Raw genomic sequence first — 24794 nt, forward strand, 5'->3', positions numbered from 1 at the left:
CCAGTAAATTTTTGTCAAGTGACAAGAACACTGCTACCCCTGTTTCAGTGTGAGCAATGGCACTGAGCAATGGCACTGGAGACTGGAAAGGGACAAGTACACTGCTACCCCTGTTTCTGTGTGAGCAATGGCACTGAGCAATGGCACTGGAGACTGGAGAGGGACAAGAACACTGCTACCCCTGTTTCTGTGTGAGCAATGGCACTGAGCAATGGCACTGGAGACTGGAGAGGGACAAGAACACTGCTACCCCTGTTTCTGTGTGAGCAATGGCACTGGATCTCCTGGAATCCAAAACCCGCGAGATCCGACAACGCAAAGATGACTTTTTGCCTCGAATCAGATCCGAGGACGTACGGAGATACCGAGTCTGCTCGCGAGCTTACTCAGATCCCCTAAGTTCAGATGGGCTCGGTTTTCAGAAAACTGAGCCTGAGCATCTCTAGTGACCATCAGTAAACTATATGTCATGCTTTTGCTGCAGTTTATAAAATGATCCCACATATGCCCTAAAACTGTTTTGTCCAGGACACATACATTCCACATTTAAGCTACACTTAAATAAAGCTCCTGGATAAAAATACATATTATTGAGTATGCTCTGGTGGACTGCTTCCACTGTAAATCTAATATCCCTGAAGGTTGGATTTACATTTCAATAAACCAATTCTACAAGTTCAATTTTTTTTTTTTTTTTTACCACATAACATTTTACATAAAGCTCCAGTATGTTTTATTTACAGCGTCTACACAGCTCATAAAATTTACTATTCCAACTTGGCTTATAAAATCTTCACAGAATGTGATTCCAGAGCATAGATACATCCCCAAGTCTGAGCTTTGTGAAAAGATGCGAGTAAATTAATTAAATTCAAACCATATTCCTGGTAATTTATGAGACCCAAAACGAGCAGATGATTTACCTTTGGGCAAATGCATCTGTTTGATTATATATTATACACTATACTCTATAATTCATCTGCAGCGACGGTTCATACTTGACATCATCCTGTTTTCTTGTTCAACTTTTTTCACTATTTGAATGTTGATTATATTTTTAAAAGAGAATGTTTTGTTGATTTTTTTAACATTTTATATTAAAAAATATATATATTTTGCTCTTTTATTTTGAGCAATCATGACATGTTCATCTTTCAAGTCATTTTATTAGACAGAATGAAACAGTGGTTCATTTATAATGTTCAGGTAGTGACTCATTTGGTATCAATACTGAGGTTACTTTGATAAATGTAGCTGGCATATATAAGAAGGTAGCCTACAATACATTTCTTGGCAAAACGTTGGCATTCTAGATGCTACTGTGACACCTAAGACAAATTGAATATGAATAAATATAAAATACCTTTAATTAAACCTTTAAATCAGTTAAGCTATAAAAATAGACTATTTTATTGAAATATGTTACAAAAAAATGTAATATTGAAGGATCATTCCTTAAATGGTATTTATATACTAGGTAGACAAGCAGAGGTGGACAAGTTTATCTATATTAACCCTTTATGTATTTATTTATGTCCGTATGTGTTACTTAATCGTTTTTTTACCTTACAGCAAAATCTGAAAAAGTCAGCGAGCCTCCCTGTATACCTTTACATAATTATGCTGAAATGAAAAGAAACCAGGTACAATATATTATTTGATTTTCAAACTATTCTGTAAAGTATTCACCTGATTCCACATGTGGCCAACAAACTTTGCAGGTTTCACTGGTGGAATCAATGGCAGAACTACCATTGGTGCAGCAGCTGCATTGCAACAAGGCCCATGGAGATAATGGGGCCCACTGCATGGCAGGTGACCTTACTATTAAGGTCAATGTTTTGTATTTACTATCAATATTACTGCGTTATTACCTCATTGTATCTTGCATTTTGGATAATGTGCATAATCTGTCTATAAAATCTGAGCTATAATGCATTTGGACTGTGCTATGTATGAATATTTGACACTGCTTATACCCCTGTGTGGGTTTTAGTTTGTTATAATAGCCTAATGTTTTGGGCTTTTTTTTGTAAAAAAGTAAAAAAAATGCAATAAAATTTTACTTGATTTAAAAAAAAAAAAAAGATACAGCCTCAGCTTTTAAATAGCTTTCAAGCTTATTTTAGCTCTCAGTTCTTATTTCTATATACAAATTCAAAAGAAATGTCAAATGAAACTCATTTGCATTTTACATGTTTCCCTTTAAGTATCTGTTCCTGTTTGAACCATAAATTAAATGCATTTGAATTGTATCTGCAAATATAGAATGAATTGCATCATAAAAGAAATAATTAGAAAAGTAAAATGCAGTAGATTTCCTAATGTCTGAGTAATGTATGCACAGTTTAGGCATCCCATAACAATCATTTAGTATATTACACTATACTGTGGGTTATTCGGTTTAAATTTTTGAGGAGCATGAGCAGAGCTAAATAATAATGCACCCCCACCACAAGAAAAGGGACACTAGGCTTAAACAGGCCAGGGGCTGGGGAGGGGGGTACTTCTGGCAATGGAGTGTTGCCAAATTTGGCCTGGTGGACAAGCAAACTAAGGGCTAGATTTACTAAACTGTGGGTTTGAAAAAGTGGGGATGTTGCCTATAGCAACCAATCAGATTCTAGCTATCATTTTGTAGAAGGTACTAAATAAATGAAAGCTAGAATCTGATTGGTTGCTATAGGCAACATCCCCACTTTTTCAAACCCGCAGCTTAGTAAATCTAGCCCTAAGTGTTCTGCTTAAAACACTCTGACTTTCCTTTGCTTTATTGTGCAAGGGGAAATCAAATTCTAAACAGAGAATCTATGGTTTTAGTTTGGCTACATATTATATTAGCTGGGACTAGATTATAACATTATGACAGTCATTTTGGTGTGGATTGTTTATCAGGCCCCGTTTCTGCCTTGTTCTTTATCATACAGATGGAACATGAAAGACTGTCTGTGATAAAAAAGTCTAACCAGCTGCTGGTGGAGAAAATCTCTCATATAATGCGCAGGCAAGATGCAGTGGACAGCTGGAACACTTCTTATTTACAGAGGTAATGTATACTGTTATATGGCATTAAGCAGAAAAGAAAATGCCTCACCTCCATCCGTATTTATAACAGATGCAGTACCTGTCTGTACTCTGTTGCTGAGTACCAGTGGTTGATTAAGATCTGGGGCCTTGTGTTGTATGTACACAATGGATTATACCACGCACACAAGTTTCAACTACATGTCAGATGTTCATTATTTCTCCCACTGTCACATATAACCCCTTTCCGAATCATATGTGATAATGGATGGGAGGGTGGTGGTTATAAGTAGGGATGGAACTGGGCAATGCCAGGCCACAGCAAAGCTTGAATAGGTGCCCGTCATTTTCACTGTATCCTTTGGGGGTTAATTGTTTAACAAAACTATCCAATCTAGTCAATGCAAATTGCCTTGTGTTTTCCCTTATTTCACTTAAAGTTTAGGGTGTCTAGATTTTCCACCATTTCACAGATTTTCACAGAGTTGTCCTCCACCATTAAAAAAGTAAAATGTGGGTTTGACTGTATATGATAATTCTTTAGAATATTATCATTATTATCAATAGTGCTATTTCCTTCTTGTTCACAGTTCTGAAGCAGAACCAGTGCACCCTCTACATAAATTGAGCTATTACTGATTTGAGCAGAAGTGCTTCCCGCTCCACTTTTAATGGGGATTCAATATCTAACCACTTTATGACTATTCAATAACTAAATCAATTTCCACATATTTGTAATGCATCTGGTTCACTTGGAATGATATTTTAGAATTGTCAATATTTTCCAAACAATACCAGTCCATGTTCTGGGAAATATCAAAAACAAATTCAAAACTATGCCTCTAGATTTGTCCGATTGGGTAAACCAGACAGCAAAAATTCTCAATTCTGACAAAACCCACTAGTGACGGGGCAGAGGAATGCCACATATCAGGAAATAAAATTATACTACCAAACTGAGTCAGCTCCTAGCATGGTTCTCTACTGCAGAGACTCTGAGCTGGGTACAAATGAAGACATTTAGTGCAGCGGCAATTTTATTGATATCTAGCTTGGATCAATCTTGCAAACCCTATGCTTGGGTTTTCATGCCTCTTCCCAATCTCATTTAGGGAAGAGACTGGCACAGGAGCTAAATTAACCTATTACATATGTCACACTAGTCTTTATCTGATAAGTACAGTATCTTCAGGCCTAGTCTTTACAAGTATCTACAAGTACGTTTTTTTTTCATACAGTTTTGAAGAATTTACTCGCAATGAGGAAAGATATTATCTTGGGGAGATAACGAATGAGCTAGGTATGCTTCATTACAGCTCTGCTACTAGCCGGGAAAAAAACTACAGCCATTGGGACTTAAACACTGGTTCATTCAACTTATCTGTATCAAAACACCACATAGAAGAAGTTGTCTCCCTCCTAATATATAGATTGTGAGTGTTGGATGCAGTTGCTGGCAACACAAGGTGGAGGTCTACAAACTGCTGAGATACAGATGGGCTATGACCACTCCCTAGGGTCAGAGCCCCATTCTCTATCATCCTACACTCAAGGTGTATCAATATCCCATGGACTCCCCTGGCAAAGTCCTGAGTGAAGAGTCCGTACACAGTTAAAGATAAAGGCAGACTGTAACTAAAGTTGATCAATCTGTAATAGAATGCTGGGAACCATTTAGTGGTGGCCCATATACCATTATAATCACAGCTATCTGCGTAAGTAATCTGTATATATGGTCACTGCTTGAACTGTTCTCTCTTATTCTCACTACTCATCAGCTAAATCACTGTTTCCCAACTCCAGTCCTCAGGGACCCCTAACAGTGCTGGTTTTCCAGGTCACAAGTGATATAATTATACCACCTGTGGATCTTTCAAAATGTGTCAGTTAGTAATGAATACACCTGTGCTCCAGCAAAGAGAGATGGAAAACCTGCACTGTTAGTGGTCCATGAGGGCTGGAGGTGGGAATGACTGAGCTAAATAATGCTTGTACCCTTCTAGGGGCCATTAAGCACAGCAGTAGTGTTGTAACTTGATCTGACACCAGGCCCCTGAATCAATATCAGAGCTACACTACTGATTGTGTACGCAACACAGTGAGCGTAGAGAAGTCTGTTAAAGAGAATCAGTGCTGTGTGTAATACAAACTCAGTATCTGTAGCTTATCAGAAACTAACTGGTTTTTTTTTTATTAACTGCACCCCATCCAAACATTTGCAATATCATCTCTTGAAAAGATGTGAGACCTGTACACGGTCCAGGACAGAATGGGCCTCTGACATGGCTATCTAACATAAAACAATAAAACTGTCAAAAAAGGATAAGATAAAAAGGATCACCTGCATAATTGTGCTTTACGAATATATTATTTCACCTTTTGTTATATCGTCACATATTAAGCATATCTTAACTATATTTTTGCTTTATTTTTTATGAAAAGGTAACTCAATTCTTCATAGGCTGTGTGGTGAGGTTTTCCTGTGGCATTGGTGACACAGTTCTTAATCTAACAGCTCTTGTATTACAGTAATACATGTGTGCAGTGTTATGGTGATAGAATTAAGGAATGAAATGACTTTAGAGTACTTTTACTAAGCTTGTGTGGAGCAGCTCCAGCCTCCACCATATAAAATCTGAAATCAGACATGCCTTTCAATGCATTGTCCCAAACATTTTAACAAGTCCTTTCATTACATTTTCAGTGTCATACATTTCAGTGGCTAGTAGACCGAGCAAAGCCCCTATTATAGGAGGTAGAAAATACAATGGCTTCAGAGACAGACTCTCAGTCAAGCTTTTTTATTTTCAAATATATATAAAGATAACATTTTAATTTATTTTTAGCACAATAGTCATACCACATGCCAAATACTTTTCCTGGCAAAGCTTTTCTGTCTCAACTCTGAATTTGATAAGAAAGAAAAACTGTTGCAAAATGGTTTTGTAGATAAAAAAGCTATTTATTATAATTCGACCTGTATAATGCTTGCTGAATTAGTATTGTTGAGAGCTGTTACCCCTTCAGATCACCACCACACAGGATGTATAGAATGTGAAGGCATTGCATATATATTCATAGTTGCCAACTGTTCCTAATTTCTAGGGACAGGCTAATGTTTTAAATATTTTTTTTTTCCAATATTAACCAGCTGCACAATAAAATTCCTCTCTTAAATGTAATTCTTACCATCCACTTTTATTTTCTGGGCTCTATATGGTAAGTTTTATTGAAGAAAGATTTAAAATGCAAAATAGTTTGTTATAATTAAATTCAGTAAACATGATATGATAGGTATTGTAGTGTTTTAAGATGTACCACACAAGCTGTATAAACACACAGCAGCTCATATTTCCTAGAAATTATTTTCAAATGTTGACAACTATATTTAATAATGTGGCATTGGTGTAATTCCAGGCCAAAAATGCAAATACAAAGTTGATAATATACCTCCCAAGCCCTACTATTTCAGCGGGACTTTGGGGTCCCCAATTCTGGCAGCAATCAGAATTCATCAGTTGCCCTGTGACTCTCACCAAGTATGGAGCAGTTGGACCCACGAGTGAGACATAATCCCAAGGCTTATTTTACAACACTAGGAGCTTGCTCACACATGTGTGCTGAAAAAAATAGTAAATATGTTTTCATGTGTTGCACTTTTGTCAATACATTTTATTGTACTGGTAGTGGACATAAACACATGAGAAATAGGTTGTGCAATGTTCACGGGCAGCACGATGCCTTATCTGTGAGGAGTTTGTATGTTTTCCCTGTGTTTGCGTGGGTTTCCTCCGGGTGCTCCGGTTTCCTCCCACACTCCAAAAACATACTGGTAGGTTTATTGGCTGCTAACAAATTGACCCTAGTCTGTGTCTGTCTGTGTGTCTGTTTCTGTGTCTGTGTGTGTTAGGAAATTTAGAGTGCCCAATGGGGCAGGGACTGATGTGAGTGAGTTCTCTGTACAGCGCTGTGGAATTAGTGGTGCTATATAAATAAATGATGATGATGTTCTAAAATCTATGTATTGCAGCAATATAATGCCTAGTAGAGGAAATATTGCATATACTAAGTCTATTTCAACACATCTGCTTCTTTCTAGGAATAACTAAGGTACCCTGGGCTCCTCCATCCCTAGCTTGTATAGTTGACCTTAGCTAAGGACTAGCAGACCTGTCCAACTTTATGTATATTGTATATACATTGTTGTAACATTGACCTCTTAATCGGTGTCAAGTGATTTGGCACCAGACCATCTCCTTTGGTTCAAATAAACAATCTTTATTGCATGTGGTCTTTCTAGTACAATTCTTGATTTCATTAATCACATTTCAGACATCCCATAATAAAAGTTAGAAAATCCTCCTGATTTTATAGTTAGGGGGAGGCAGTTGTGGTCATCCATAAAATAGACTATAGTCCTCCAAAAACAGCTCTGTAATAGATAGCATTGCAGAGTTTTTATATGAATCTATTTCCAATCTTTAATAAATAAGTAGATACTGCATTGGATGTTACTAATATTGATATGTATATCCACACCTTTTTATTATCTAAATATCCTGTAACCCTGGTCGGTTATATATTTCCCACAATATATTGGTATGTTTATTTCACCAGGTAGGCCCATAGTTGCAAACCATTCACTATATTTATTGACCAATGTTTGGCAGCACCTGGTCAGGCCAGTATATCCTATATCATCATCATCACCATGTATTTATATAGCGCCACTGATTCCACAGTGCTATATAGAGGATCCTACCCAATTTCTGGTATTCATTTACCATCTACTGGTAATTTGCTTTTCACTCTAGATGTACAAAGTCAACATACCTCAATTCCACATACTGATGCCCTGCAATCAGTTTATAAGATTCTCACTGCTATTGAGATGGTACATTTATTAACTATATTTGTGTTAAATCTCCTACGTATTATATCGACTAAGAATTACTTGAGATATAACCATATATTTTCTGCACATGTGCAAGGCTCTAGTATGGGGTCTAACATAGCTCCAAATTAAGCAGATTTTGTGTGCTTCATAAACCAAAGGGACAGGTGCTTGCACACTAATCTAGTGTGTGACATCACAAGGACTTCCTCCAACGGAGAGACATTTGGACAAGAGATCTGTATACAGTCTCTTGTGTCTGTTAGCACTATTAGATCCTTGTAAACTGGGGCTAATAAAAGAAGCAGCTAAAAAAAAGACTAATTGAAAAATAAATAAAAATTTACCCTTTATCCTTTTTATATCTAAAATCAAAAAATGGTATCTCTATATTAAGGAGAGCGAAACAATCACAATTTAGGTAAATCACTGGTCTTTCTCTAATTGTAAAACTAGAACAATTTATAACAACCCCTATACAAAAATCAAATCAATTATTTATTCTGCTACATTATCAAAAGAAGCAATATCCCACTTAAAGAAAAATATATAAACAGTGCTTTGGTAACGAACAAACAAACAGAAAAAAAAAAAACTTCACTAGGTAATGTGAGTTTTGCTGAAATGGATTTTGCAGCTGCATTGGATCAGGAGTCTGGTGGTACTGAAATATTTATACTTACACAAAATGGATGTAAAACCATCTTTATTTTTGACATCTTAACTTCAGAGGCAATAATAAATCAGTACAAGTTTGGTGCATAAACAAATCTGATCTTACTGTGAAAAGTATTTATAATTAAACTTTGGGCTTCATTGACAGTAGACCATAACGTGAATCTAGGGGTAAATCTATGCTTTCAAAATTGCTGTGTTTGTACTACCACCACATCAAGATATGCTAAGAGCTACAGTCATCTTCATCAACTTGATGATAATGACTGCCATATTAAACAAAGGATTTAATTAAATTAATTAATTACATTAATTAAAAGGACAACAGAACACCACCTTCCTACTGGCACACTGTATGAATTTATATTAAGCCCAAGTAGGGGAATAATGATATGCTAATAGTCAGAAACCAATACAAATAAAAAGTAAATAGATAACTAATATCTACCCCCGCTCCATCAGAACTTCCCCTAATCTGTCCTCTTTCAAACGAACATTAAAAACCCACCTTTTCCTTAAAGCCTTCCAGTCTCATGCCTAAACTCCCACCGTTCGGCTACCTCTCTTTCTCATCCCTTCTTCCCTTCTCCCTCTTCCTCCCGTCTCTCCGTCTCATCCATGTGTCTGTCTGTCTTCCCCTCCCTTTAGATTGTTCGCTCCTTTGAGTAGGGCTCTCCTACCTTCTGTTTCCATCACTTTTAACTGCGCTCTCCAGATACTCAGCTCTCCTCCTCTCAGTCCCTCTGCCCTCTGTCTCCTCTCCGCTCCCCTCAGTGACTCTCAACCTGTCATCCGTGCCCACCCTCTTGGGCCATAGTTACCTGCCTGTACTCACTTTTCCCCTCCCTCCCTCTCTTTCATGCTGTGCCTGAGTTATAGTGCTTACTGTTACTTGTACTGTGCTGTTTCACCTTGTACTGTGCCATTGTTTGTCCTTGTACGGCGCTACGGATACTTTGTGGCGCCTTATAAATAAAAATTAATAATAATAATAATAATAATAATTAATGACAATGGAAGCAGGTGCTGTACAGGGGGGAATGTGGACTTCACACACATATAAAGATAATAAACAAGAAAATGACAGCACTGAGAGTAGGTCAGGCCCTGCTGTCAATTATAACACCAATACAGATGATCGAAGTATAAACGACAATAACATACATAAACCTGATATGCTGTGCTTAAGAAATCTATACATACAAATGTAAAGATGATTGTGGGACTACCAGCAGATGTATCAAAGGATAAAAAAAAAATCTAATGCCTGTTGTATAAATTGACAGCGAACTCAATATAGAACAATTATACAGCATATAGAACAATTGTAAAGCGCTACGGAATATGTTGGCGCTATATAAATAAATGATGATGATGATGAATTAAATAGGTATAACCAGCTCGATTTCCATGTTCGAATTGAACCAGATGTAGAACTACTGATTGTCAAATCGGAATCTTACTGTGCCTTTGTTTTCTTAATAAGCAGCAGCATTTGAAAACCGAAGCTGTGAGACACACATCCCGCTGCTTATTAGGACACTGGACTATTTTGATACTTTCATTTATTCTACCATTGGACCTGATCCTCTAGCTTTTAGTTCTATTATATACAGACAAGATCATCAGCTGTAGCTTACACGGAAGGTGATTAGTTTACTCTCGCGCGCTATTTGCAGTTGAAGCAGACTCCCCCGTTTGGTGAACTTATTGAGCTCATTACTCGGACTCACATTTAAAGAGAGAAGTGAAATCAGTTTGAGGTATATCGTGTGTATTTATTTCATGTTTTACACCATCAGTTCTATAACTTCTCACACATCCAGACACTTTACAGGATATATTCGAGTCGGCTATTGTATTGTATTCAACAAAGTCACAGTAAGGTTCCAATTTGACATTTAGTGACAATCAGTAGTTTTAGAACTGGTTCAATTCGAACATGGAAATAGAGACTGGTATTCCTATGTAATTGTTCTATTATTGAGTGCGCTGTCAATTTATACAACAGACATTAGAATTTTTCATCCTTTGATACATCTGTTGGTTGTGCCACAATCATTTTTACATTTGTATGTCTAAATTTTCGTTAGCACAGTATATTAGGTTTATATTGTGTAATAATTGTTGTCTTTCACACTTAGACCATCTGTGTTGATATTATAATTGGCCGTAGTGCCCGAGCTACTCTCAGCGCTGTACTTAATTAAATAAATATTTACTAAAATAAATAACAGGCAACAGTGCTATTGCCTGAGCTGCTTACAGCTGAAGCAAAGAGACAGTATGGGGTCCACCTGCAAATGTGGCAATCAGAGCCAGGCTTTGTCAGACTGGGCTGGTCACCAGGGCCATCTTTTCCATTGGGCACGATGGGCAGGTGCCCGGGGGCCCCACAGGCAGGGCTCTTAATTAGAACAAATAATCCTGCAAAAGAAAAAACCTGCAAAAAAAACTTGAAGGGTCACTGAGCAAGTACATCTATCGCTATCTCTATATATCTATATCTATATCTCTATACATCTATATCTATATCTATCTATATATATATATCTATATCTATATATATATATATATATATATATATATATATGTAGGGCATACTTACCAACTTTTTTCAATTGGTGTCCGGGAGACTCTCTGTTGCAAGTGGGCGTGTGGGGGGCAGGGCTCCAAAATAGCGGCATTTTGGAGCTGCCCCCGCGATGTAATGACGCAAAACGTGTCATTTGACAGCGGGGGCAGGCCAAATGCCGCGATTCCCGGAGAATCGCGGCAGTTTGGCCCTAATGCGGGCAGAAGCGTTGGCAAGTATGATGTAGGGGCCCCGGTGCACTGCTTTGCCCGGGGGCCCATAATGTTGTTAAGATGGCCCTGCTGGTCACACTATAACTGTGAGTCTGAATCAATGAATAAAACTGATGAATTTTATAAACTTCATTGACCTCAATGGATCAATATGCTCCAGCCAGTCACAGGGGTTTTCCCATGCTCCAGCCAATCCAAGTCATTGTGAGTTGTGATTGGCTGATCACTTATTGACCCCTTCATTCATTCGCACCACAGCTCTGCTCCGAGTAAGTATGTCATTTTGTTTAGGGTTTTTATTTTTATTCCAATTGGACTACTTTAAGACTGAATTTCAGATAATAAAGAAGTATACTAGGGTTTTTGGGAAGTATTTTAATTACAATATAACAACATTCTGTGTGTGTAATTTTTAATACTATTATATACTTTTGTGAAACTAAATGTTCCAGCATACATCGGTTGCTAGTTCATGCTGGCGTTTGTATTTCCGCAAGCTCCAGCATTCTCTGGCAGCCATGGACTTTCTGCCACTTGTAGTTTTATATGCACCACCATGCCCAAACAGTCAATGGCTTCCAGGGCTTGCTGTGACTTGTAATTCCACAACAGTGCTTAATCATTCCCACACAATATGTGGTTACCTTAGTATCCATCACCCAAGGAGCTAGTTTAGGTTTCACCAGTTGGATACACATATTTTTATTTTTTTTGAAGGGCTGGATTTTCCCTAAAGAATTCAGCACTGTGGATACTGGCCTTGGGCTAGTTTCAACTTATGACAGGGGACCCCACACTGCAGGCCTATCTGTTATAGTATGACCAGCCCATTTGGTCATATTGATTTTTACAAGGCCTGAAGGTGAAAAGCAACAAGTCAATGGGTGCATAGGTACAGGTGCATTTCACAGTCATAAAAAAGTCAAAAACACAAGGTCAAAGGGCAAAAATAGGATCTAAGAAGAGGAAATGAACCCATGCATACGGAGGGGTATCTATATGTCATGTTTTTTAGGGGAAGACATACAATGTGGTGGAGGTTAGTTGGGGGGCAGGGAAGCGGGGATGGGAAGGTTATTTAGGAAAAATGTGAAAGTGGGAGAATGATGTTGGACAGCGATGAATCCCCAATGTTGTGAGGGCGGGTGGGGAGAGTTTAGTAAGTGGGAATATGTTGTGGTTCATTGAGAGGCAGCTCCATAGTGACTGGTCCATGGTGGCCAAACAGCCTGGAAAGCAGTGGGGGGTATTGTGAAGTGTGGTTGTTATGCTCTCCATACAATATGGAGCCCACACGCTCTAAACAGTACTGGAGATAGTAAGTGGGGCAATGTTTTTCCAGTTGGCGGCTATGAGGCATTTTGCCGCATTTACTATGAGTCGGATCAACTTTTGTGAATGACGTGGTAACAGTGTGTATAATACAGAGGCTGGCATGCTGACGTCAGTGATGGATAATATGAGCAAGTGGACTTCTTGCCAGTAGAGGTGTATTTTTGGGTATTTCCACCATATATGCAGCAGGGTGACTCGTTGCCCGCAGCCACGTCAACAGAGATCCGAGGAATTAGGGAAAACTGAGCGAATGTGGGTGGGGGCCCAGTACCATCTATAAAAGATTTTGTGAGCGTTCTATTTTACTCAAACTGATATTGACATTTTAGCCAGATTAAGTCTGATTTTAGACCACTCCTTCGGTTCCATTACCTCCTCCATGTCTCACTCCCATGGCCAATTCATGGAGTTCTTTGGGGGGCTGATTGTGTTGAAGCAAAATTTAGTAGATGTGGAAATAAGGTCCTTGGTCAGAAAGCAACCGCAACAGAGAGCAGGTTATGTCGTGTCCAGTATCTGAAGAGTTGGTGCTCTCGTCCTGGGGGGTGCTTAAGTTCCAAAGTGGTCCTAGCAACATGTACCTGGAGAGTAATTGGTGGGTATGTGTGGCTACAAAGAGAGGGAGAATTTGGCAGTGGGAATGTGATTGACTGCTTAGTTCTTTGTTCCCTTTTTTTTGCAGTGACCTGCCCAGGGGAGATGGAGGTGCATTGTGCATAAGTGTAAATGCCACATCGAAATCCAACCTCCTACCACTTAGTATTTCTCCAAAAATACTGCTCTGTTTTGCTTAATTTATGGCTTTAGCTCTCATGATTAATCAAATGAACCCTGATTGTGAGTGGCACCCAGTTCTGTTTTATTATATGTAGTATGTAACTTTTGTGTGTAGATTTGTTTTTTGTGCAAATTTGGAAAAGTGCACCTAGAAATGCGCTCTTCTAATGATGTGCAAAAAATGGATGTATGCCCCACTCTGTTGAACTATTCAAGTCAGCTGGTGCAAAGTTCTGCAGATCTCATTGTGCAAAACCTTAGATGAAATCTTGGGGCATGTGACAGTTATGCACTTTATAAATTATCTCCTCTTAATTTGTTGGGATGTGCACGAAGCAAAATGCAGCAATTAAACGCTTAGCCATGTTGACCTTAATGTGTACCATAGTTTATCCTAATGTGTCCACATTTATTATTATTATTACTATTATTATTATTATTGTAGATTTTAAAAGCGCCGCAGTGCTCCTCAGCACAGTACAGTAGTGAAAACAGGACATACATAAAACAGGGACATACAAGGTATTCAAAATAAGTGCAGACAATAAAACAAAGGGTATGTAGGACCCTGCTCATTAGAGAGCTTACATTCTAAGTGGAAGAGGGCACAGCTGAAGCAAGAGGAGCAAGTGTGATTCAGAGTAGAGATTGGGACAGTTGTGAGGGTGCATTAGTGTGAGTATTATCATCAGTGATAAGGTAAGTTCTAATAAAGAGATGTGTTTTTAAAGAGCATCTAAAGATTTGAAGACTGTTGGAAAGCCTGGTTCGATGAGGTATGAAATTCCACTTGTAGACGAGAGTCAGAGGTAAATTCCAGGAACAAGACAAGGTATAGGCCAAAGGTAGATCTAAGAGGGTGTTATAAGATGTGACGAAACGGGGTGCTACTGGACTGAGAACTTTTTATTCATCACCCGTTTGTGACAGCTTAATGTACTTTTTAATCCTTATCCCAGTCTAAGTATATACACCAGAGCATCGGTGTATTATGTGTATTATTATTTCATGTTATTAGGTACATTTTGCCCTTGCTATTACCTGAAATATTGTATGTATTAGAAATACAAAGAATATTTCCATACTGTGTGAAAATAACAGGGCAGCAGAAGTCATTTTGCTTGTGTTAGCTAATGTAATTACCATTTGTCTCAAATGTCCATTGTTATGAGGTGCACCTTAGACTTGGTTTGTAATCAGAACCATATCTGAGTTAACTAGCTGGCAGCCCATGTTAACTAGCTAGGCCAACAGGTAATCTGAGAGGTAATTAGGTTAGAACTTCTAGATTATATGCAATGTGCCTCTGCAGTAATATACTGGCTGAAATAGCATTGGGAAATGTATTAATATGTATCAATATAAATGTTATTCTATCAAAATATATCACAGACTCAGATTGTGTAATGTTGCAGATACCATGTGCCAAATGTCTTGTTGATTCACGCAAGCGTGAAGTGTCATTCATTGATGTTATATTGTAACCCTTTGTTTAGTGTGTTCAGCCAAATAGCTAATTGAGTCAAGCCATAACATTGTATAATAAAGGTAACAGAGACTGTATGTCTAACAGCTAAAGTGTCCACTGAGAGACCCCTGCTGTAAGGGGGAGGATTGAGACATCTGACTGTACTTCCTGTGTATACAGCGAAGAATATAGGGAGAGCAGAATGCCAAGATAGCTATTCTAGCTTGGAGGATCCTGGTGTACAAGACATCAGTGAATAGGACTCTGGGTCAGGCATCGTGGTGCCGCTGGAGGAAACCCTACCAGGACAGGGTCTGTGTGAACCAGTAATCCAGGCTGGGCGACACTATAACTGTTTTGATAATCGGTAGTGGTAATATTGTGGGAGGATAAGACTCTGAAAGAGACTGAGATTATTATTTTGGAGTGCTGACTGCAAGAGGCTGCTGGAGGATACATGCTACCATTTGCCCTGTATCTAGTGAACGTCTTGTGGTGTGGTGCTGTTGTAATAAAGCCTTATTTTGGATATATTCTGGTCTACGCGAGTGAGTTAAATCTCACAGAGGGTAACTGCCATCACAGCTAAGGGTGGTATCCTCACATGAAATGTATGAAGGGGTAGTGTTGTTCAGGGCTCTGCAGGATGGGTGAGTAATTTGATTTGGATACTGGAGGAACATCGAGAGCTAGTGTAGAGATTTGCAAAGTAGTGCAACAGAAGTGAAGTGGTGAGAGGGGAAAATCAGTCTTGCAGGAACATTTAGGATGGATTGAAGTGGGGATACATGGGTGAGGGGAATGCAAGATAGCAGGAAATTGCAGTAGTCAAGACAGGAGATGGTGAGAGAATGGATAAGAGTTTTGAAAGCATGTTGGATAGGAAAAAAATTGTGGTGTTATTGACAGTGAGGGAGATTTGAGAGGAGGCGATGACTCTGAGAGGAGGGAAGATAAGTTCTGTTTTGGACATGTTGAGCTTTAATAGTATTGGGACATTCATGTGGTGATAGCAGAGAGACAGTTAGTTACACGACATAGTACAGAAGGGGAGGAGATATAGATTTGGGTATCAGTGTAGAAGTGGTGCTGGAGGCTGAATGAGAAAATTAGTTCCCTAAGAGAAGAGGTGTACAGTGAGAAAAGTAAAGAGCCAAGAACAGAACCTTATGGGACCCCAACACATAGTGGGCCTGGAGGAGAGGATGTGCCAGAGGTAGAAACACTAAAGGAGCAGTAACATAGGTAGGTAACTGAACCAGGAAAGAACTGTATAACGAAGGCCAATGGAGTGAATGCTGTGTAGGAGAAGAGTGTAATCAACAGTGTCAAAATCAGCAGAGAGGTCCAGGAGGATGAGTAAGGAGCTATGACCCTTAGACTTTTTTAAGTGGATCATTGATCACTTTTTTGAGAGCAGTTTCAGTGGAATGTTGGGGTGGAAGTCTGATTGCAGAGAGTCCAGAATGGAGTGGGAGGAGAGAAAGTGAGACAGGTGGTTGTATACCAATTGTTCAAGTAGTTTGGAGGCACAAGAGAGGAGAAAAATAGGGTGTAGTTGGAGAGAGAGGCTGGATTGAGAGATGGTTTCTTTAGAATTGGTTAGATGAGCGCATGTGTAAAGGAGGATAGAAATGTGCCAGTGGAGAGAGACAGATTAAAGAGGTGGACATGCAGTGGGGGAGAGGGAGCAGTGAAGTTGGGAGGGAATAGGGTGAGGTTGTAGGATGAGATGAATGCAGAGACTTCATCTGCAGTTACTTAAGAAAAATAATTGAGGGTGGTATGGGGAGTGTAGGAGAAGGTGGGTAGAGTGGGTGGAGTATGTGTAATTTGGCATGAGGAAATATCTTGTCAAATGGTGTCGATTTTGTCTTTGAAGTGTTTTGTTGTAGAAAGAGACAGACTGATTAGGGCACCACAGTGTAATCATAGGAGAAAATAATTGTTTTAGTAAAAATAATAAATTAATTGGTTTAATAGTACTTAGGTGTTGCTGTGTACATTTGGATTAAGGTGCAGGAATGAGGGGATGTAATCAGGTGAGGCTGAAGGAAAGGAGAAGCCACTACATTAAGGGAAATCCTAATGCTCCACACCGTAGGGTTAGGAAAGTTCTGAGGAATAAGGAATAATGTAGTCTCTTTGAGGTCACTACATTATTTGTTATTCCTAAGAACTCTCCTAACCTCATGGTGTGGAGCATTATCTTGTAAAAACATTCACAGATGGAAACAAAGTTGACACAAATGGATGCAACTAATAAGCAACAATATTTAAATTTGCCAGATATCCTGTGGCCTTTTTTGAACGCTCTAATTGTATCAAGATACCCAATGTTTGCCACAAAAACACATCACCCAATATTACAGCGCTTTGACCAGTCTGCATTGTTGACATGTGGCAGGATGGATCCATAGACTCATGCAGTTGTTGCCAAATCCTTATCCTCTCATTAGCAAGAAAAGGCAGGAGCCAGGATTAATTAGACCAGGTAATGTTTTCCAATCATCAGCATTCATTGTTTGTGGCTAATAGCCCCCTCCAACTAAACCTTTCTGATATGCACTGACCGAAGTTCAGTTTGATTGTGTCTTCCTCTGCCATATCCCATCTGTGACCATGTATGATGCATTGTGCATTCTGATACGACTCTTTCTGCATCAGTGTTGTAGGCAGCTGTTAGCTGGCCGACTATAGCCTAAATGTGACTGTGCATAAGTCATTCAGAGTAACTGTTGATCTGTTTCTGACATCAGGACCAATGTTAGCTATATAATATTTGTGAAAACCCAGCGGTGTGGCTATACCAAATACGCCCATGTTACCATGAGTGGCATTTCTTGCTCCGCATTTGTTACTATGCTGCATTTAAAGTCAATGTAACTTTAACCTTCACTTTCTGTAGTCTATTACAAGGGAGAGTAAATCTTAGAACTGGAAAAAAAAACATGGCAAATTTTTGTTGTTTTTTTGGCAGAACAGAGGTGCAAGATACAGCTGATGCAAATCTTGACTTCTGCTTTTGCTTTTCAAAATTTCGTAGTCAAAGGTGAAAATTTCATGAAACAATCATGAACATTTTTGCTCATCTCTAGGTGTACTAAATAAATAAGCCATTCAAGTGTGTGTCTGTTTGGTGCAATGGACCCCCATGTTAGTCACTAGACAATGTAGGGGCCACTAAGATTGAGCATAGGCTTTTAAGTTCTAAACATTAAGATGCCATTATAGGGATGTAACAATGCATATAGGGAGAAGTCATAGAGGAGGAGAGTGGTAGATCTTTAGGAGTGATTAACATACATAGTAATAGAAATGTAATGTTTTCTCACTTGATATTTATTTTGTGATCACTTACTGTTCTCCACTGTAATAGTTTTTCTTGGTTCCATTTGTCAGTGTCCTTTCAAAAGCCAAGCAAGCAGAGTTCTGGCTCCAGAAGAAATACTGTGTTGTTAACTTCTTCACATACTGCAGATTAGATTTTTCTTCTCACCATTTTAATTAGATTTCTAGCCCCTATCTGTCATGTGCACTAAACTACTTGATTGCCTCTTTTATTTCAACATTACAGGGCAGAGCACTCTGTTCCAGAAAACTGAATGCTCGCTAATGTGCACATTATGTATTGGAAACAGTAAATACAGATTGTGCTTTGTGTCCTGTGTTTAAACAGTGGAATACTTTGTGGTAGGGTGTTGTGGTATATTCATTGATACTTTAGGGGGTATATTTACTAAACTGTGGGTTTGAAAAAGTGGAGATGTTGCCTATAGCAACCAATCAGATTCTAGCTGTCATTTTGTAGAATGCACTAAATAAATGAAAGCAAGAATCTGGTTGGTTGCTACAGGCTACATCTCCACATTTTCAATCCCGCAGATAAGTAAATATACCCCCAAGTCTATATGATACAATTTATCTCAGGTTCTGTTAGTATATTAGAGCTAATAAATGATATAAATATGCACATACACTTTCTATATATATATCCAATATACATATGTGTGTGATAATGTGACAAGACCCATTTTCATCTTTAATTAACATGTATATTAGGTGTAGTTGCCTTATATAAATTCCATGTAGCTAATTGAGTTCATATGGGTGTTGTTTGTAATTATAAATTTACTGTCATACTTTTGTTTTATAGAAGAGGATTCAAGAAAGCAAGCCAAACTGATCACAAGAAATGGGAAGATGAGTGGAAGGTGATTTCATTTTTGTGTTCAAATATATTGTTCTATTAATATCTACGAGAAGCTCTAGTAATGATCTCGGAACATCACAAGTCAACTGTGAAACTACCAAATCTGTCCGCTGACCTGTACATGTCAGCAAGCATTCTGCAATGTTATCATTAGATGCTTGTCATGATCAATTTTAGTGTCACTTTGTTTGATGACATTTATTTTGGACATATTGTATTTATGAGTATAGCCCCCTTTTATTGGTTATATCATGTCACACAAAGCTCTCACCTAGGTTTATATTATATAAGAGAGTCCTTCCTCCTACAATGTATAGCAAGTAACAGCCACCCAGTACATGGGTTAAATCACCTGTCCTGGTAGGCCTGAGATCATCGAGTGGGTTGCATCAGAAGCTCACCTGTGACAAGCTGTGTGAGCTCAATGTGCTGACACTGGGCGTGCAGAGTTCAGGGACAGAAGTCATCGAGTGTGGAGCACATCCAGGGCCCACCAGACTGTAGCTCACAGGGTAAGAATGGAGAGGGATTTGAAAAAGATTCTGAGTAAAGAATTCAGTATAAAGGAGCGTGGGCTTAATGACGCAGGTCCCACCGTCAGGCACCCGGAGGGGAGATCTCAAATGCTGGCAAGTAAGCTTAATCCTGCTCAGCCCATTTTCCAGTCTCTAAGAATGGATTAATGCATCAATTAGATTGCATCAGCAGAAAAAAAGAAAAGTTTTGTCCATGTAGTCTGTCTATTTCAGTGTCTATTTTGTTTTACTTTTTTTAGTTTGTTTTGTGCTTTTTTATGGATTGAGGAATGGGAGTTGTAATGAGCAATGCCTGCTTTGTTTTACAGTAAAGCAGGCCTGGCCAACTTGTGGCTCTCCAGGTTTTCTGAAACTACAAGCCTTGTAGTTTCACAACACCTAGAGAGCCACACATTAGCCAGGCCTGAAGTAAAGCATTGTTTTCTAAAAAATATGTAGACACAAAATTAGGTGATATTCATTCTAGGTTAGATAGAGCCAGTATTGCCAGAGAGACAGTGTCTTTAAGAAATGATTTGCAAATAATGAGTTGTTCTGCAGATCACTTAAGAAGAAAATATATTAAATAGACCTTCCACTTGTATGTCATAGCAAACAGTTGATAATACAATGACCATAAGCCCCTTCAGTACTAAGGAACATATACCTCAGAAGAACAAGTCCCACTCATCCTTAGCACTGAAGGAGTTCAAATAAGTAAAAAACGTACTTACTCGTCCCCCACTGGCATACTGTGGGAGGAGACGGTAGGATGATGACTTCATCGTGCCGGTGATACACATCTTATGGTAGCAAAAATATAAGTAAACGCATTTTCATTTTTAAGTGCAGATTTTATTATAAAAACCTATGTCTACAATTCTGCTTTTTTTCTCTTTTGAAAAGGTGGATTGATGCCAAGGCAAGAACCATAAAGTATTTCTTAGTTGTGTTTAGGAAAAAATACACAGATTTGCTTTTACTTTTTTGTAATTTCAATTTTTTTTAAAAAAACAGTATTTTGGCATTCTTTGCTGTGTTACTTTCCATTTGCTTATGGGTAAACTACAGCAGCTGTAACTGTCTAAAGCCATCAGGGTTAACTATATCGGGTCCATATTTCCCCTGTAATGAGCCTATTCATACATAATAATCCTACTTATACATAACATCTTTACATTCTTTGTTAGTAGTCCTGCAAAAAGCTTTTGCTTATTTTGAGACAATTGGTCTCGGTTAAATGGCTCCCCACACACATTCCAATATTTTAATTACTACAATGAAAATGCAGTAAAGTAATTTAGTGTCACACAAAGCATCTTCTTTCACTGCTGGTCCAGCCCGGTAAGATCATAGACAGAAGCAACTTATAAAGGCAATTTGTCATCCAGAGAAATATAATAGCATGTCCGGCTTCTCTTTGGATCGATTTGTTTAAGGCCAATTAGACTTTCTTGACCAGCTTGCAAAGATATCACAACTAAAATGTCAGGTTCAATAGACTTTGAAGAAAAGCAAAAGCAGAACACATTTCACCCTGTCTGATATCTTGTTATGCAGTGGATTTGAATGCATCTCATGTTCTTTCATTTCACAAGAAAATACCTGATGCACTCAAATTCTTATTAAGTTGTAGCCAAGATATATTGTATGTTCCTTTCAGATCTTTAGTGTTAAGACCTAGTAGTAATTGCAGTATTTAATTCTTAACATTTCCCACTGACAATTACAGATATAGATGCATCCAAGGATTACAACATTTCTGAATTACTGATCCCAGTGCCACCATTTCAATCTTGAACAACTTCATCCAGTGTTGGACTGGGGCATGAAGGGCCCATCGGGAAAACCAATGGTTGGGTCCCACCTAATAACAAGTAGCGTTGCAAAGCAGTGTCGATGGGCATGGCCAAATGAAAAATCTATATTAACATTACAGTGAAATAAGCAATTAGGTTTAAAAAAAAATAGAGAAATGTATTATTAATCCTATCTGTAATTGATGACTATCTGTGATCTCCTGTTTCTCAGTCTGTGATGCTGCTAGATTCAGGCTGGTCTGGTCCAGGGACCCTGATGCAACTCAACTCAACTCCTGTCATTTCCACACATTCTCAACTCTCACGGATTGCCAGTTTTCCCTGTTGATCCAGTTCCTTCCCCCGTTTTTTTAGTCCTTAGCTCCCCAGAACAATCATACCTCATGTCTACCCCTTTATTGCCCCTGCTTCTTTGCCTTAATGTCTTTCCCTATTGCCTATTTTCTGCCCTTTCTCCCCTTACGTCTCCTACCCCGAAAGAGATGTTAAGGAAAAAAATAAAAAATAAAAAAAACACACACATATATATATATATATATATATATATATATATATATATATATGTATATGCTATTCCTTAGCACCTCATAACACATACAGGATTGTGGAATAAAATATATATAATGTTATAAACATAACCCCTTACTTGTCTCCCCTTAACTGCACCCCACCCTTTTTATCTCCATGACTTATATTGCATCCCTGGCCTCAGCTATCTGTTTTGCCCGCTTGCTTCTTTGTCTGTGCTTTTCTCTTTTTCTCCACTGCTCCATGTCTCATGTTGGTTTCAGTCCCCACGCATTACTTGCAGCTTTGAGAAGCTGCAACCTGTAACCTCACAAGTTTAAAACTCTGCCCTCCTGTACAGCCAATCAAAGGCAGCCAGAACCAGCACATTGTTCTCATATAAAAAGGTGTCCATGTGGGTGTTGCGATTTGCCTTGCACGGGGCTCTCATGCCACACCACACCAATTATGAATCCTCACCACTGGAAGTGGCTGGGCCCACTGGCATTGAGGGCCCACCAGGAATGTCCCTAGGGTCCCATTGGTCCAGTTCCACACTGACTCCCTCTGATACAAAGATACCCCATCCCCATTAGTGTAAACGACTCTCTTCTTCCTCCTGGACTCCCACTGTGCTCTTGCCAGCTGCAGATTCCAGGAGGAGGAGCACCAATAGTGTTACCGTGGGACTTCATGGTTTTCCATTGATTGTATGGTATGAATGAAAGGTATGTAACTAAAATGGCACTTCACCAGATGGAACACTTGTCTTTTCTATTCAGGTGTTGCAGTAGATACACACCTTAAACTGGGCAGCATTATATTGCCTGGCCAGACTTGGGTTCCAGGATAGATCTTTACTTCTCCACTTGGAAACTGTGGATGAAAACAGGAAATGACAAGAACCCTAAGAGAGGGGGAGACCCTGTTCAATAACTAACGGGGATGTGAGGACCATTGAATGCGAAGGGCTTGTCCACTAGTGGATAGCCACTTTATTACTTTTTTCACTGCAATTTGCTATATGCAAGTACTGGAGTGTAGGGCTGCTCTTCCAAAAAGTGGCAATTCCCTTTACATGTATTTATTTATATTCTTTTAAAAAATATAGCTAATAAAATAGCCAATTAAACAGCTATGTCTATCGACAATACTAACCCAGTTTTATCTTTACAAATGTACCTTATGCATCAATAGGAAATGAACAATGTTTCAAAGACCAAAAGACTTTCACACCTATTATGTGGAAAACTGTTTGATTTAAATTTCTGTATCCACATGTCTTAAAGCTTTTTACAATATCCTGTTGTGTTTTTGATGTACAGGGTAGAAGAATAAGATGAAAACCAACTCCTAAACCACGTTTACTTCCAGGAACCCTGACCTTCCTCTTTATTTTTAACAATCAAGTTTAATAAAAATAAGCACACAATGAAATAAACCGTGATTTTTCCTTCTTTTTATTTTACAGATTTAAACACCTTAGCTTGACAATTGATGGAATCTTAAATGGGTCCATAGTTTAGTAATAGTAAAACCAGTATAGTATAATATAGTATAATATAATAATAGTGATAGTCTATAAAAGGGACATGTATAGCACTATAGCCATGTATTCTAGAAATACTTCATTTGCATTTTTATTATGTAGTTGTTACCTGCCTTTGACATCAAGTTGAGTAGAAGTACTTGTGATTTCATACGAATTGCATTGGCAGTCTGTTGTTGTTTTTTTATACAAATGAAGAAAGTGTTTTACCAAAAGTGTTTTGCCATAATTTGCCACATCTGCATGATCACAGTTGCTATAATGTATATTTGATTATGTTTGATCCCAAGCTACTCATTTGGTTCAACATGTAATCAAGCTCAATAACTTAAAAGGCTACTAAACCTAAAAGTTATCTCATATGAAAGAGTTTATAACATTCCCAAATACATATGTAGCTTTGTAAAAAACCCACACTGGACTGGCAAAGGTACTGTACTTGTTAACTTTTAGGATGGCCTCTGTTAGGGGAGAGTGGAAGCCATTGTGTGTTTCCTCCACCCAAAAGTACTCCTGGGGTATCAGAGTAGTGGGCTCCTTTGGTAATTACACTTTGGTTTATTATAGTGTACATTACCCAGATGTGTTGAGTCAAACTTAGATTGCTTTGAGTAACTACAACAATACTAATAAAACTAAACATCTGAAGAAAGATGTTTGATTCACAGAAATACTGAACTGTTTGCGAGGGTAGATTCCGGGTGTAGGGGGGCACCTAACCGATTTATTAAAGGAAATTATCATCTGCTGTTACAATGTTACATGTTCTGAAGCACATTTACAATGAAGACTGTCTTCTAAGGAACTTGCTTCTTGCAATTACATATGTGAATGACCGGGCACAGTTACTGGATATTTTCAGATTATGAATGCAGTGTAACTACAATATTATATATGCCTGTCTACTAATGCTTGTGTGCCATATAATGCACTTCAGCATTGCACCTGCTGATGTCAGTCAGCAAAGGAACAAAAGATGAGCTTGTAAAAAAAAAAAAGAATTCCGAGCAAACTACTGCTACTTCTACTCCCCAAATGGCCACCAGTCCTGTACTTGATAGCACTGGGGCTCTTCCCAGTACCCAAGGGCCTTTGGTAATTGTGTTACATTAAGAGAAATAGATCTGGCCAATGTGGTCCCAGCTATTGTTTCACTACAAGCATTGGCAGCCACTGACTGTAAGTGTATGTTGGAGCTTGTTGAACTAC

General features: G+C 38.5%; 1 protein-coding gene across 1 annotated transcript in view; it reads left to right on the plus strand.

Moving 5' to 3' along the window:
- Nucleotides 1-23471, plus strand: part of CFAP97D1 (CFAP97 domain containing 1) — a 45295-nt gene extending 21824 nt beyond the window's left edge. Inside the window, exons 2-5 of the mRNA XM_075215381.1 lie at nt 1573-1643; nt 2928-3046; nt 19138-19195; nt 23362-23471. Of these exons, the coding sequence (XP_075071482.1) occupies nt 1573-1643; nt 2928-3046; nt 19138-19195; nt 23362-23379 (266 nt within the window). The 3' untranslated portion in view covers nt 23380-23471. The remainder of the gene's footprint in view (nt 1-1572; nt 1644-2927; nt 3047-19137; nt 19196-23361) is intronic.
- The last annotated feature ends 1323 nt before the right edge of the window (nt 23472-24794 follow it).

The sequence above is a fragment of the Mixophyes fleayi genome, chromosome 6, assembly GCF_038048845.1.
Source record: "Mixophyes fleayi isolate aMixFle1 chromosome 6, aMixFle1.hap1, whole genome shotgun sequence".
NCBI classification, from domain to species: Eukaryota; Metazoa; Chordata; class Amphibia; order Anura; family Limnodynastidae; genus Mixophyes; species Mixophyes fleayi.